Below are 12,211 nucleotides of genomic sequence, written 5' to 3' on the forward strand. Positions count from 1 at the left end.
ACTCAGAAATACTTTGTAGAGTCAGTTGAAACGAAAGACGCCATGTTTACACATAGACACTAAGCTCCGCCAGGCTTTGTTTGTGAGACATGCAGCCACGTGGGATTTTAGGGGGCGTTTCTGGGCCCCTAAAGAAACGCCCCCTTTCTTTAGGTCCATGGGTGCAGACGTCACAGAATCGCAGTTTAATCAAATAGAAGAAACTGCAGAACAACAGACATACATTAATTTACCTGACATAAATGGAAAGAAGGAAAAGTAAAGACATCTTTGGAGAATTGCGAGCACAAATCTAATTTTTTACTTCTGTGTAGAAAGTTTTATAGTAAAAGGCGTATTCTTATCTTTAATTTGTTCAAATAAGGCGTATCTTTGCTCATCCAACCAGGAGCTATCTCTGACCCTCTCTCAAGCCAGGAACTCCTGCTGTTTTCAGCTTTTCATGAGTGTGAAAAGCTACAACTTCTCCTGATTGTTTCCCACACAGACAAAAGGCAGTTCAAACGATCCTAGCAAACCATCTGCTGTAACTACAGGTAACATAAAGGTCAATAGGCCAGAATACGTTACTGATTTTAAAACTATAATTAGGCTATTTCAATCAACACATGTTAAGTTTTAAAATTAGTATACTTTAAATTTATTTTCTTAACAGTTGAAGTGTGTGTTGCAGTGTGTGTGTGTGTGTTGCAGTGTGTGTGTGTGTGTGTGTGTGTGTGTGTGTGTGTGTGTGTGTGTGTGTGTGTGTGTGTGTGTGTGTGTGTGTGTGTGTGTGTGTTGGAGTGTTGGGGGGTTAGGTATCAAACTGGGAGGAAACTGGTTTCCTGTGAAGAAGCTCTCAGATTCAGATTGTCTCTGATCTGCCTGATTATGCAGAGAAACATTTGAGTGTCGCAGCAAGAGCAGATTGATGTTCACACACACAGTGAGATGCATGCACACACACACACACACACACACACACACACACACACACACACACACACACACACACACACACACACACACACACACTCTCTCTCTCTCTGATGCTTCAGGTTCAGCAGCAGAATATAAACTCTAATCAACTCAACAGGGGAAATAACAAGAAGATAAAAGTCTAAATTAATCCAACAATAATCTGAAAAAATGAAGCGCGTCTCCTTCCCCTGCTGCACCGGTTCTGACCCAAAAATGGCTGACACTTGGTCCAGAACCAGCAGATTCAATGGCATCAGCAGAAAAGGTCAGTTTCCAGTTCTGATCCAATCAGATTCCTAAAGAATCAGGAACATTTTATGAAAAGAGAAAGCAGAGGAAGCTGGTTTATGGAACATTTCCAGTATTCCTAGTACAGAAACTGGTTTAGTTGTTCTCCATCCACATGTTTTGATCTTCCATTAATCGGATTAGTTATTGAATTGATGATGTCATTATTTATCAGTTCCTCGGATGTTCTCTGTCTGAATGAGTCTGTGACCTGCAGTTGAGGTCAGACACGCTAACAGCCGGTTAGCTGCATATTTACTGCATGGAGATCAGCAGAAACACACACATGTTGGTTTTTATAGAAATCTGATAAGATGGTGGCTGATAATCGTGTGTGTGCCAATCTCTTTTCTTGCCACATGGCTGCACTTCCTGATTACCTGATTTCACTGTTTCAACCGTCTTGTTTACCAATGGGCTTAACGCACGCACGCGCACATGCGGTGCTGGTCTGGACGGTAACAGCCAGCGATCTTTTTGATGGCTCTGTTTCATTTACAGGATCCTCCACACAGCGCCTCCTTTCCATTAGAGCAGGAACTGCAGCTAAAGGGCCCAAAGCTAAGGGTACTAACGGCTGACCATGACCTGCTGTTCAGGGTTAATGAACATGTGAGCGCGGCGTGGCACTGATGTTAGCTCAGTAATGACAACTACGTCTTCAATAAGCTGGAAGCAGAACCAGTCTGAAGAACCTGAACCGGACCGGAACCACTGAGTTATACCAGCGATCCAGTTTGAGCTCCTTAGCAGGAAACATCCTCAGAATGCGTGTGTGTGTGTGTGTGTGTGTGTGTGAGACGTTAAACAGCAGAGTCAGTAGATGATTATCAGCCTGAGCAGCCGACCAGAACGCTCACTGATGGAGACACAGAACCACTAATCGCTTCCTCTGCCAGAGGTTCTGAAGGTTCTTCAGATTCTGGGTGGTTCTGTGCGGTACCCTGCGGTTCTGTACCTTGGGCAGCCTCTCAGGGTCTCCGGGGTGACGGGGGATGACCTTCTGTAACCTCTGGAAGCCGTAGTCGATGGTTGGCTCATTGAGCGCTGAGGGAGAGGAAGAGGAGGAAGGTCACTAAGGTTCTGCAAATACTGGTGTCAGTAGTGGTCTAGTTGAAGTTCAGAACTGGGACACCTGTGATAACTGACACTGTGTGTCTGTTCTGGTGTGGGTTGATTCTGCAGTCTTCCTGACCTCTGACCCAACATCCCTGTTTACATTCTCTCTCAGGCTGGAGGTGTCAGAACCTCTGCAGTCAGTGAGGAACCAGAGGTTCTGATGGTTCTGTTCGGGTCACAATGAATCATAGTCATCTGTACGGGGGAATTTTTCTGCCATATTTCGAAAGCACACATTTTCTGTCTCAAATGCAGGACTTCATGTCTTTCTTCTCAAAACTTGTAATGCTTGAACTCCAAACTTCTGTTCTCTTTCAAATTTTCACTCTGCTTTCTAGAACCTTTCTCCTCATGCTCAAAACTTGTGACTCTGTTCGCGCTTGGAAAAGAAAAGTACCGTCCCCTGGCAACCTCTCAGCCAATAGAATGGAAGTGTTAGACTGGGTGTGTTTGTTTCCTTCTAGTGGGTGAACCTGTGTGGCTACCAAGTGCAAGAAGTCCTGCTAACCCAAACCCTTTCAGACTGAAAACGTGTGCTCTCAAATTATAGCAGGAAAACCACCAATAGGTCAAAATTCTAGAGGAACTTCGTTATTATCTCTGAGACTCAATCTTGATTTTTATTTCCTGTCAGTGAACATTACAGCTTAAGCTGGTTGGAGGCGATAAATCAGAGCATCAGTGAACGCAGCAGAGCTGGAAGTGTGTGTGTGTGTGTGTGGGGGTGTGTGTGTGTGTGTGTGTGTGTGTGTGAGAATCATAATCCCGTCTTGGTTCAGCTGCATTTAACAAGCTTTAGACTGACTGTCCTATACATCATCACAGCCTGTTACTGAGTGTGTGTTTAGTGTGTCTGCGTGTGTCATTGTGTGTGTGTTCAGTCCTTGAAGGCCCACAGGGCGGAACCAGCAGCAGTTCAGAGTGTGTTGTCTCTCCTGATGTGTATGTTGTCGGTGACCTTGTTGATGTTGTTCACTTTGTTATCGGCTGTTTCTCTTCAACCTGCTGCTTCCCGCTCAGCTGCTCTGAGGAGCCATTATTAAGGGATGTCTGTTTCTCTCAGGTCTGACTTGGTGGAAATGGACCGCCCTGCATTGGACTCTGCATGTGTTCATAGTTTATTGGTTTCTGGCAGGCCTAACCGTATTGTAAGGATTTGCTGGGAATGTCTGGCAGTCAACTCCCACCATCAGGAGAGCGTTGAACATGTTCCAGAGGAGGTGGGAACATGGAGTCCAAGTGGGCCATGCTCCATCATTGGTGCTGTGGCCGGTCAGTGCCTGTCGCGACAGAAACACTTGAACCTGCTGGTGGATATCGGTGGTGAGGGTGTTCTAACAACAGAGGATCACACTCCTCAGCCTTTGTGGTAAGGTCTATTCAGGGGTTCTGGAGAGGAGAGTCCACTGGATAGCTGGACCTCGCATTCAGGAAGAGCAGTGTGGTTCTAGAACACTAGGCCAGCTATAGACCCTCAGAAGTGTCCTTGAGGATTCTGAAAGTTTGCCCAACCACTCTACATGTGCTTTGTGGTCTTGGAAAAGGCATTGGACCGTGTCCCTGTGGGGGGTACTCTGATGGTCTGGGGTACCAAGCCCTTCCCTGTGTGACCGGCGCCAGAGTCTGGTCTGCATTGCTAGCAGAAAGTCGGGCTCATTGAACTCTGCCAAGGCTGCCCTTTGTCAGTCACTGTTCATAACATTTCTAGGCACAGCCAACGTGTTGAGGGGACCCGTTTGCAGATAATCGGGTTCTATTGGCTTCAGTAGGCCATGAGCTACAGCTTTTACTGCAGCGGTTTGCATCCGACTGTGAAGTAGCAGGAATGAAAATCAGTGTTTCGAAACCCAAGGGTCTCAAGCCAGAAAAGGGCGGTGGAGAAGTGAAGGAGTTGAAGCATCCTGGGATCTAGTTTGTAACTAAGGAAGACATAGAGCAAGAAATGGATCAGCGGGTTGGCATAGCGTCTGCAGTGAAGTGGGCGCCGTATCGGTCTGTCATTGTGAAGAGAAAATTGAGTCAAAAGGCAAACTCTCGATTAACCGTTCAATCAACATTTCTACCCACATCTATGGTCATGAGACTGGAATGAGTTTCCTCTGCAGGGTGTATGGGCTCCCCCTTAGAGATAAAGGCTCAGTAATTCAGGAGGAACTGAGGTTAGAGCCGCTGCTTCTCCACATGGAGAGGAGCCACTTCAGGATGTTCTGAGATATTCAGGTCCCTCCGGAAGACCCATCACTGGAGGGACGATGTTCCTCTGCTAGGAACGCCTTAGGATTTCCCTGGAGAAGCTGGATCAGAAGGCTGGGGAGAGGGAAGTCTGGGTCTTCCTACTTGGGCTGCTATTCCGGCAACCCAACCCCGGACAAGCGGAAGAAAATGCCAGAAATCTTGGGCCCTCTGACAAAAATTTGTTTGGGCCCCCCTGACCAGCTGCTGTTACAATTTTTGAGTCTATCTGACCCATAAAAAGCGTCACAATTTTAAAGGCCTGCATCTGCCTTGCTTTCTGTGGTTCAATACTGATAATTAGCACAATATTTACTGCTCATGAATTTAACATCCAACAGTCCACATCCAGTGTGCAAGTAGGTTGCTTACATTTTTTCTATTAGATACTGAAATGACTCCCCATGAGCAACAGTCAAAAGCAACGTACAAAATATACATAAAGTAATCCAGACTTCTCAAAAATGCTTTGTAGCTGCATTTTATTCAAGCTGCAGTACATAACTTTAATAAAAATATGTTTTCTCCATATTTGCTAAAGCTGTCATGATGTAGCAGTTTGTCATGAGACAGATAATCTGTGAAAACAATCAATCTCCTCCATCTCCTTCCTGAATTACTGGTTAAATTGACAGCACCAAAACTCTCCTGCCACTGACTGGTTGTTTCTAGCACTGGGAGAAGGCAGAGGAAAAAGATTTTTCACAGATTACCTCTCATACCGTACTGTCACAACATGACAGTTTTAACAAATATGTGAAAAAAAAATATATAAAAGTTACTGCAGCTTTAATTTCACTCAGGAGAGGATGGGTCAGGAGGGACGTGGGTTAGAGCTGCTGCTGACTGACTCACCTGTTGCTAAGTGGTAAAAGGTACAAGTTCAATATGTGAATATGTTGGTAATTGTTCCCTTAATTCATTAAATGCTAGTGAAAAGGAGGCAAACAGTAGTTTGTAGCTAAGCTAATTATGCTAAATGGTCGATAATCTCACACAGTCTTCCCACCTCTCCTGGAGAAGAACTGGGTTCTAAATTAACACTCTTGCCTTTTTCTTTCTCCTCCCCTCTCCTTTTGTTTGAAAACCTGATTTTATAACTTTTCTTAGCAGCATAGTAACTGCCACAGTCGCCGCCGTATTCAGCTGCAGCTTCTACTGACTAGCTGCATATGTCACTCTGAAGCGCTCCAAGCAGGAACAAATCATTTAACACAGATAGGGGGGTTCAGGGCAAAAACGGATGTGTGTTTTTTGGTCTGGGAGGGGTTACATTAAACTTTTACTGCTAAAAACAATCTTTGGAAATACAATATGATTAATTTTGTATTTGACAGGACCCCGATTTTTTTTATTTTATGTCTATGAACAAAATATAAATAATTAAATTGTGGAGGGCCCCCTTTTGGTCAGGGCTCCTAGAATCGTCATCACTTTTCACCCCTTTGGTGTCCCGGGCTCCGGACACCACAGCCTGCCGCTCTCCCTATACATTAAAATATTACTGTCAAGATTCACTGTAAATAAATCCTCACTGCATCAAAGATCTTCCGGTTTCATGTGTGAACTTGCATGTGGGTCAAGAAACTCCAATCCAACATGACAAAACCAATAGAAAGACAAAAAGGTAAAAGTACAAAACTAAATATTGGTTCCTCATGTATAATAGGAATAAGTAGCTAATAATTTATAAGCTAAAAGGGGTTTCTTTGGATCTTAAGTTTGTTCTGGATTAGAGAGGTATAAAACTAAATGTTGGTTCCACTTGTTCTGGGTCGAGTTCTAGATCTGTACAGTATAAAGCTAAATATTGGTTCTCCACTGCAAGACTGAGCAGAGTTGGGCTGTTGAGATTCACCTGTTTGCTTCACATGTTGGACTGGGACCAGTCCACTAGACTGGGTGGAGTGGTCCCAGTCCAGTTGAACGGTGGTACAGCAGGTTAATTTTCCCGTTGGGTACAGCAGCCCAGTTTGGGTCATGTCTACGTCTCTCAGCCCTGCAAATGGGTATGAGACCCATTTGCAAATGGGACCCAACTCACTCAGACACGCCCCCTCGTGGTGAGCTGGAATAGCAGCTTGGCTAGTGATGAATGATAGAGTTTCTTAGCTATGCTCATGTGCTCATGTGGAGACCTTCACCCCATCAGACCTAAACTGGATCTGATGCGTCCGAGAGGAACAAGTGTCTCATTAGTACTGCTCTTCCTTTTCTTTATATCTACAGTGGCCCTGATACGCCGTGGTATGATGGCTAAAGGCCGAACATGAGCCTTTAATTTTACTCCTGTTGCAGTTTGATCCGTCTCATGAATTTCTGGCCTGTTCAGATGTTGTCTTTTGTGAAGGTTTGCATAGAAATGATCAATAAATCACCTTGGGCCTCTTGCTAAAAGAGTACGCAGTTTTCACACTTTAGAAAAGTGCGTGCACAGAAAATCTGGATGCATAAAGCCGTGCGCACGTACGTGGCTGCGCACCTTTCCTTTATAAATCCCAATTTGTGGGAATCAGATGTCGCCTCCATAAATACATATTAATGTAAATTACCATAAATACCTGGAAGTCTGCTGCCACGTGAAGCAGTAACCATGGCAACGGCCTTGTTTGTAGTATAAATATTAATAATAATAATTATTATTATTATATATTGTATTTAAAAGGTGCTTTCAGGGTACATAAGGTCACCTCACAAAAATAAAAATTTTAAAGAAAGAAAAAGTTGAAATAATAAAAAAGAAAAAAATAAAGAGATCGTACAAAATGCCAGTTTGAACACCTCGAGTGTCCAGGTCGGACCTGCTGCGGCAGAGCGTCCAGGTCGGACCTGCTGCAGCAGAGCGTCCAGGTCGGACCTGCTGCGGCAGAGCGTCCAGGTCGGACCTGCTGCAGCAGAGCGTCCTGGTCGGACCTGCTGCAGCAGAGCGTCCAGGTCGGACCTGCTGCAGCAGAGCGTCCAGGTCAGACCTGCTGCAGCAGAGCGTCCAGGTCGGACCTGCTGCGGCAGAGCGTCCAGGTCGGACCTGCTGCAGCAGAGCGTCCTGGTCGGACCTGCTGCAGCAGAGCGTCCTGGTCGGACCTGCTGCGGCAGAGCGTCCAGGTCAGACCTGCTGCGGCAGAGCGTCCAGGTCGGACCTGCTGCAGCAGAGCGTCCAGGTCGGACCTGCTGCAGCAGAGCGTCCAGGTCGGACCTGCTGCAGCAGAGCGTCCAGGTCGGACCTGCTGCAGCAGAGCGTCCAGGTCGGACCTGCTGCAGCAGAGCGTCCTGGTCGGACCTGCTGCAGCAGAGCGTCCTGGTCGGACCTGCTGCAGCAGAGCGTCCTGGTCGGACCTGCTGCGGCAGAGCGTCCAGGTCGGACCTGCTGCGGCAGAGCGTCCAGGTCGGACCTGCTGCGGCAGAGCGTCCAGGTCGGACCTGCTGCAGCAGAGCGTCCTGGTCGGACCTGCTGCAGCAGAGCCTCCAGTCGGATTACAGACCAGAGAGGCTCTGAATGTGGACGTTTGCTCTGCAGACAGGAATCAGCAGCAGAAGCTGCATTCACAGAGTAGAGATGCTTTCTGTCAATAAGGCGCTTTCACAAAGCGGGCGGCTCCACTGGAGGACGGCTGCAGCTGGACCGGTACCGGTACCGCTGGTACCGCTCTAAGTTCTGCTCTGAGCTCCAGGATGATCAGTCTGGATGAATCTAAACGCTGATGGACCATCAGATGGATCTGATCTGTGATCAATCAGCCAAAGCTCCTCAGGTAGCGGCTCACCTGGATCAGCTGCTGATGGACCTGATCGTCTCCTGATCAGAACCGAACCTGGTGGATCCATCTGCTGATCAGCCTGTTTTCTCTCCAGTCAGAATGAAATGAGCCTCAGATGCTTTCAGACGATGAGTTACATCTTCATGAGACAAACTGAGGAAGTTATTATTCACTCAGAGGGAAGTTTTACCTTCATTTAGTTTCTTTACTTTTCAGGTTATTGTCTGAGGATAAATGTGGTTCAGTTTCATCGTTTAAACAATAAAATATTAAAATCATGAACAGAGATCAGGTTTGATTCCTGGTCTAAATAACTGAATGTAATCAGGTTTCTGTGGATTTATGCGACTCTTTATAGTTTCTTACTGTCCACAGATAAAGTTTGTGTTACTGCTGCACATTTTCACGCCAGGGAAAAAGTGTGTGTATATTTACGCCAACTTTGATGCAAAGTTCATTTTTATTTATGCTGATTTGTGTGTAAAATGTGGTGCCGAACATTTTTTGTGCGCATGAACGCTTTACACATGAGGCCCCTTGTGATTATCACATGCTGTAATTTATATGTTATGCTTTTGATGGTAAACCATACATACATTTGATTTTCAAATAGAACAAAAGCCAGATCAGTTTGGTAAACCAATAGATGGTTAATCTTTAAATGGGCCCCGGGGTCAAAAGGTTAAGAAGCCCTGATCTAGATGATTCAGGAGGAACAATTCGGCTTCCATCATGGATCAGAGAGAATGGATGTCTGCTACAAGCTCTTCATGTTTATGCTGTGGAAGTGTCTCCTTGTGTCCCAGTTTGTCTCAATGTGTCCCAGTATTACCCGTGTAGACGAAGCGTCCCGGCGCTCCTTTACAGAACTGCTTGGATTTGTAGGACAACGTGACCTCAACGACCCCGGGGATGTGACGGGGCGGAGTCTGGACCCGGATGGCGTGGGGCGTGATCAGCTGGACACAGAGACATCAGAAACACCAGACAGTGTTATTGGACTGTGTCCCCTTTAAATGTAGAGTTCATCCAATCAGAAATCAGGAGAGCAAGTGTCAGACATGAAGGCCTCACTGTTTCTTCTGACCTGAGACGATAAAACACGATGAGCATCTGACTGGGATCTAACTGGTGCTTACTGGTGATGTGACTGGTTGGTGTGCGTTACCTCGCTCCACACCAGCATGGTGCCGAAGACAACCTGGAGTCCATCGAAGAAGTTGTCTCCGATGAGAATGACGGTGGCGCCGCCTGTCGTCCAGCCCTCACTGGGACTGATGGCTTTTATACAGGGAGTGGCTGCTGGAGCACAGACAGACCAGTTAACACCAAACTGGGACAAACTACCTGCTGAGACGACAGTCTGGAGAGAGAAGGTGCTGCGTGTGACCCAGAGTCACCAGCTGGTCACCACTGGAATAGAATAGATGTATATTGGAGCTGTATGTAAATATCTGAGCCTCTGTGCTGAACTTTGACCCGGTGTGGGTCAGAGTAAATCCAGGATCAAGTCGGTAAAGACTCGTCAGATCCAGGTTTGAAGTTCTACTGCGACCCGCTTTGATGCATCTGGTGACCTGAGAAGGCCCAGAGTCACAGGTTGGAAACCCCCATCTACATAACAAGAGGACACACAAGGCGCGTCTTAATTGGGTCGCGGTTTTTATCCTCTTTCGCTAACTTCAGCACACACACAAGACACACACACACTAAGTAATAGCTGCTTCGCTTTCCTCTCAAGTACAGCTGCAGATTAATTATAAAGTGAAATGAAAGAAAGTGTGAGAGAGAGAGAGAGAGAGAGCAGCTAATCTCATAACTGATAATTTCAAATGACATTACAGCACCAAACTATTCTATTCTATTGTGTTTAGCTTTGCTGTGTGTGTTCTGCTGTTCGGTTCTGATCTAGGGACAGTAAGAACAGAACCAGGCCAGAACCGTGGCTGAGTCCACCAGGTGTTCCTAACGAATCTTTGACCCCTTGATGCCTCTCCAACAATCTGCCATTGAGACACATGAGCTGTAGGACCGTAAACCCCCTGAAGGAAAGAGACAGGAGGAAAGGTTCCTCAGCAGGGGCAGGCAGCAGGAGACAAACATGGTCAGTAAAGGACCTGCCAACCAATCACAGCCCGGCTGAGCAGCCCGACCAATCACAGCCCGGCTGAGCAGCCCGACCAATCACAGCCCGGCTGAGCAGCCCGACCAATCACAGCCCAGCTGAGCAGCCCGACCAATCACAGCCCGGCTGAGCAGCCCGACCAATCACAGCCCGGCTGAGCAGCCCGACCAATCACAGCCCGGCTGAGCAGCCCGACCAATCACAGCCCGGCTGAGCAGCCCGACCAATCATCACAACTGATTCAATTCAATCCAGTTTAGTTATGCAGCTCCAACTCGCAACAAATGGCGTCTCTAGGCAATTCAAAAATAACCATTTGAACTGATGATTGAAACTGATCCTAGTTATCAAACTGTACAGTATGATCAATTAATTATTCAAAATAGCTTAAAAACTTTGTAAAGAAAGGCAGAGCCCTGTGGGACTCCACCAGCCACCCTGCTGGTTCACAGATGGGATTTAAACCAGCATACTGCTGTTCCCTTCATGCCTTCATGTTCAAACCGTTCTGAGAGAACAATGTGGTCGACTGGATCAGAACCAGACCTGAGCTCTAACAGAACCAGAACAGAAAAACCTTTATCATGACTTTCAGCAGCGCTGATTCAGAGCTAAGACGCGTCTGAAACCCGACTGAAACTCTTAACGCAGGTCATTCAAGTTCAGACGCTCAGATTTGGGATTCAGAGCTTTGAGGTTCTGTCAGAGGCTGGGAGGGAAAACCGGCCGATTCAAGAAACAAGCGAGTAGAGACAAGTTGGACCCACGGGACTCTGCAGCACTCAAGGTGGGAGGGGTGGTTTCCATGGCGACTGTCTTTAATTAGGAGGGCAATTAAAGAGGCTGAAAGCACACACACACACACACACACACACTCAGCCGCGGCCTCTCTGGGGACGGGGGAGGTGTCTGGTCTTCTTACCCACAATCCACTGGGCTGCCTCGTCTATGCAGCTCTGGGTTCCTGCAGCCCAAACGTGTGCAGCTACAGGCACAGCTTCTTCAAGACTGCATTCACTGTGCACCAGGTCAGGTCAACGCCCAACACAGAACCTTCAGCCCGTCCATCCCACACAGAACCAAGCCCACTGGCCATCCTGCCCATCTGGTTCTGATCAGCAGACAGAATTGTATCTGCTTACCCTCAGATGGATCCAATCTTCGAGCTCGGCGGCCATGTTTGGAGTTGTTATGGACGAACATGTTGTCTGATACAGCGAGAACATGGCCGTCTACGTTGACGGTTGTAGAAACCACCACCTGCAAACAAACAGGCCCGTCAGAACCGGCAGAGGATGATGATCGCACACATCCATTATTCCTCAACATCTACAACGTTCCATGACATCTCCACAAGAACAGCTGCTCTGTGACCTTTAACCTCATCATTGACCAGATCAATAATATAATAATAATAATATTATTCCAAACAGTGTCAACACGCTGCAGTGCATTGTGGGTACGTCAGCCGGTCCAGTGGTCTTACCTGGAACCGCCTCATGTCCCGAGGGTTCCCTGCGTTCTTCAGACAGTTCTGGTTACACTTCAGGAAGAACTTCAGAAAGAACCTGCACACACACACACACACACACACACACCACTGGTGATTGGTTCTATAGATATTCAGTACAGAACTGGTTGGTCCAATCAGGTTGGCATGTTCAGAACCCGGACCAGAAACCCTGGAGTGACCCTCATCATGTGATTCTTGTTCTCCAGCGCGGAGGGTTAC

General features: G+C 47.0%; 1 protein-coding gene across 1 annotated transcript in view; it reads right to left on the reverse strand.

The window, feature by feature from the left end:
* Nucleotides 1-12,211, reverse strand: part of LOC106906007 (transcription factor COE3-like) — a 41,279-nt gene that overhangs the window by 13,489 nt on the left and 15,579 nt on the right. Inside the window, exons 7-11 of the mRNA XM_088016560.1 lie at nt 11,966-12,047; nt 11,622-11,739; nt 9,523-9,656; nt 9,187-9,313; nt 2,207-2,295 (exon numbers count right to left, since the gene is read on the reverse strand). Of these exons, the coding sequence (XP_087872686.1) occupies nt 2,207-2,295; nt 9,187-9,313; nt 9,523-9,656; nt 11,622-11,739; nt 11,966-12,047 (550 nt within the window). The remainder of the gene's footprint in view (nt 1-2,206; nt 2,296-9,186; nt 9,314-9,522; nt 9,657-11,621; nt 11,740-11,965; nt 12,048-12,211) is intronic.

The sequence above is a fragment of the Poecilia mexicana genome, unplaced genomic scaffold (assembly GCF_051168715.1).
Source record: "Poecilia mexicana isolate PSO_F unplaced genomic scaffold, ASM5116871v1 scaffold_19, whole genome shotgun sequence".
Taxonomy (NCBI): Eukaryota; Metazoa; Chordata; class Actinopteri; order Cyprinodontiformes; family Poeciliidae; genus Poecilia; species Poecilia mexicana.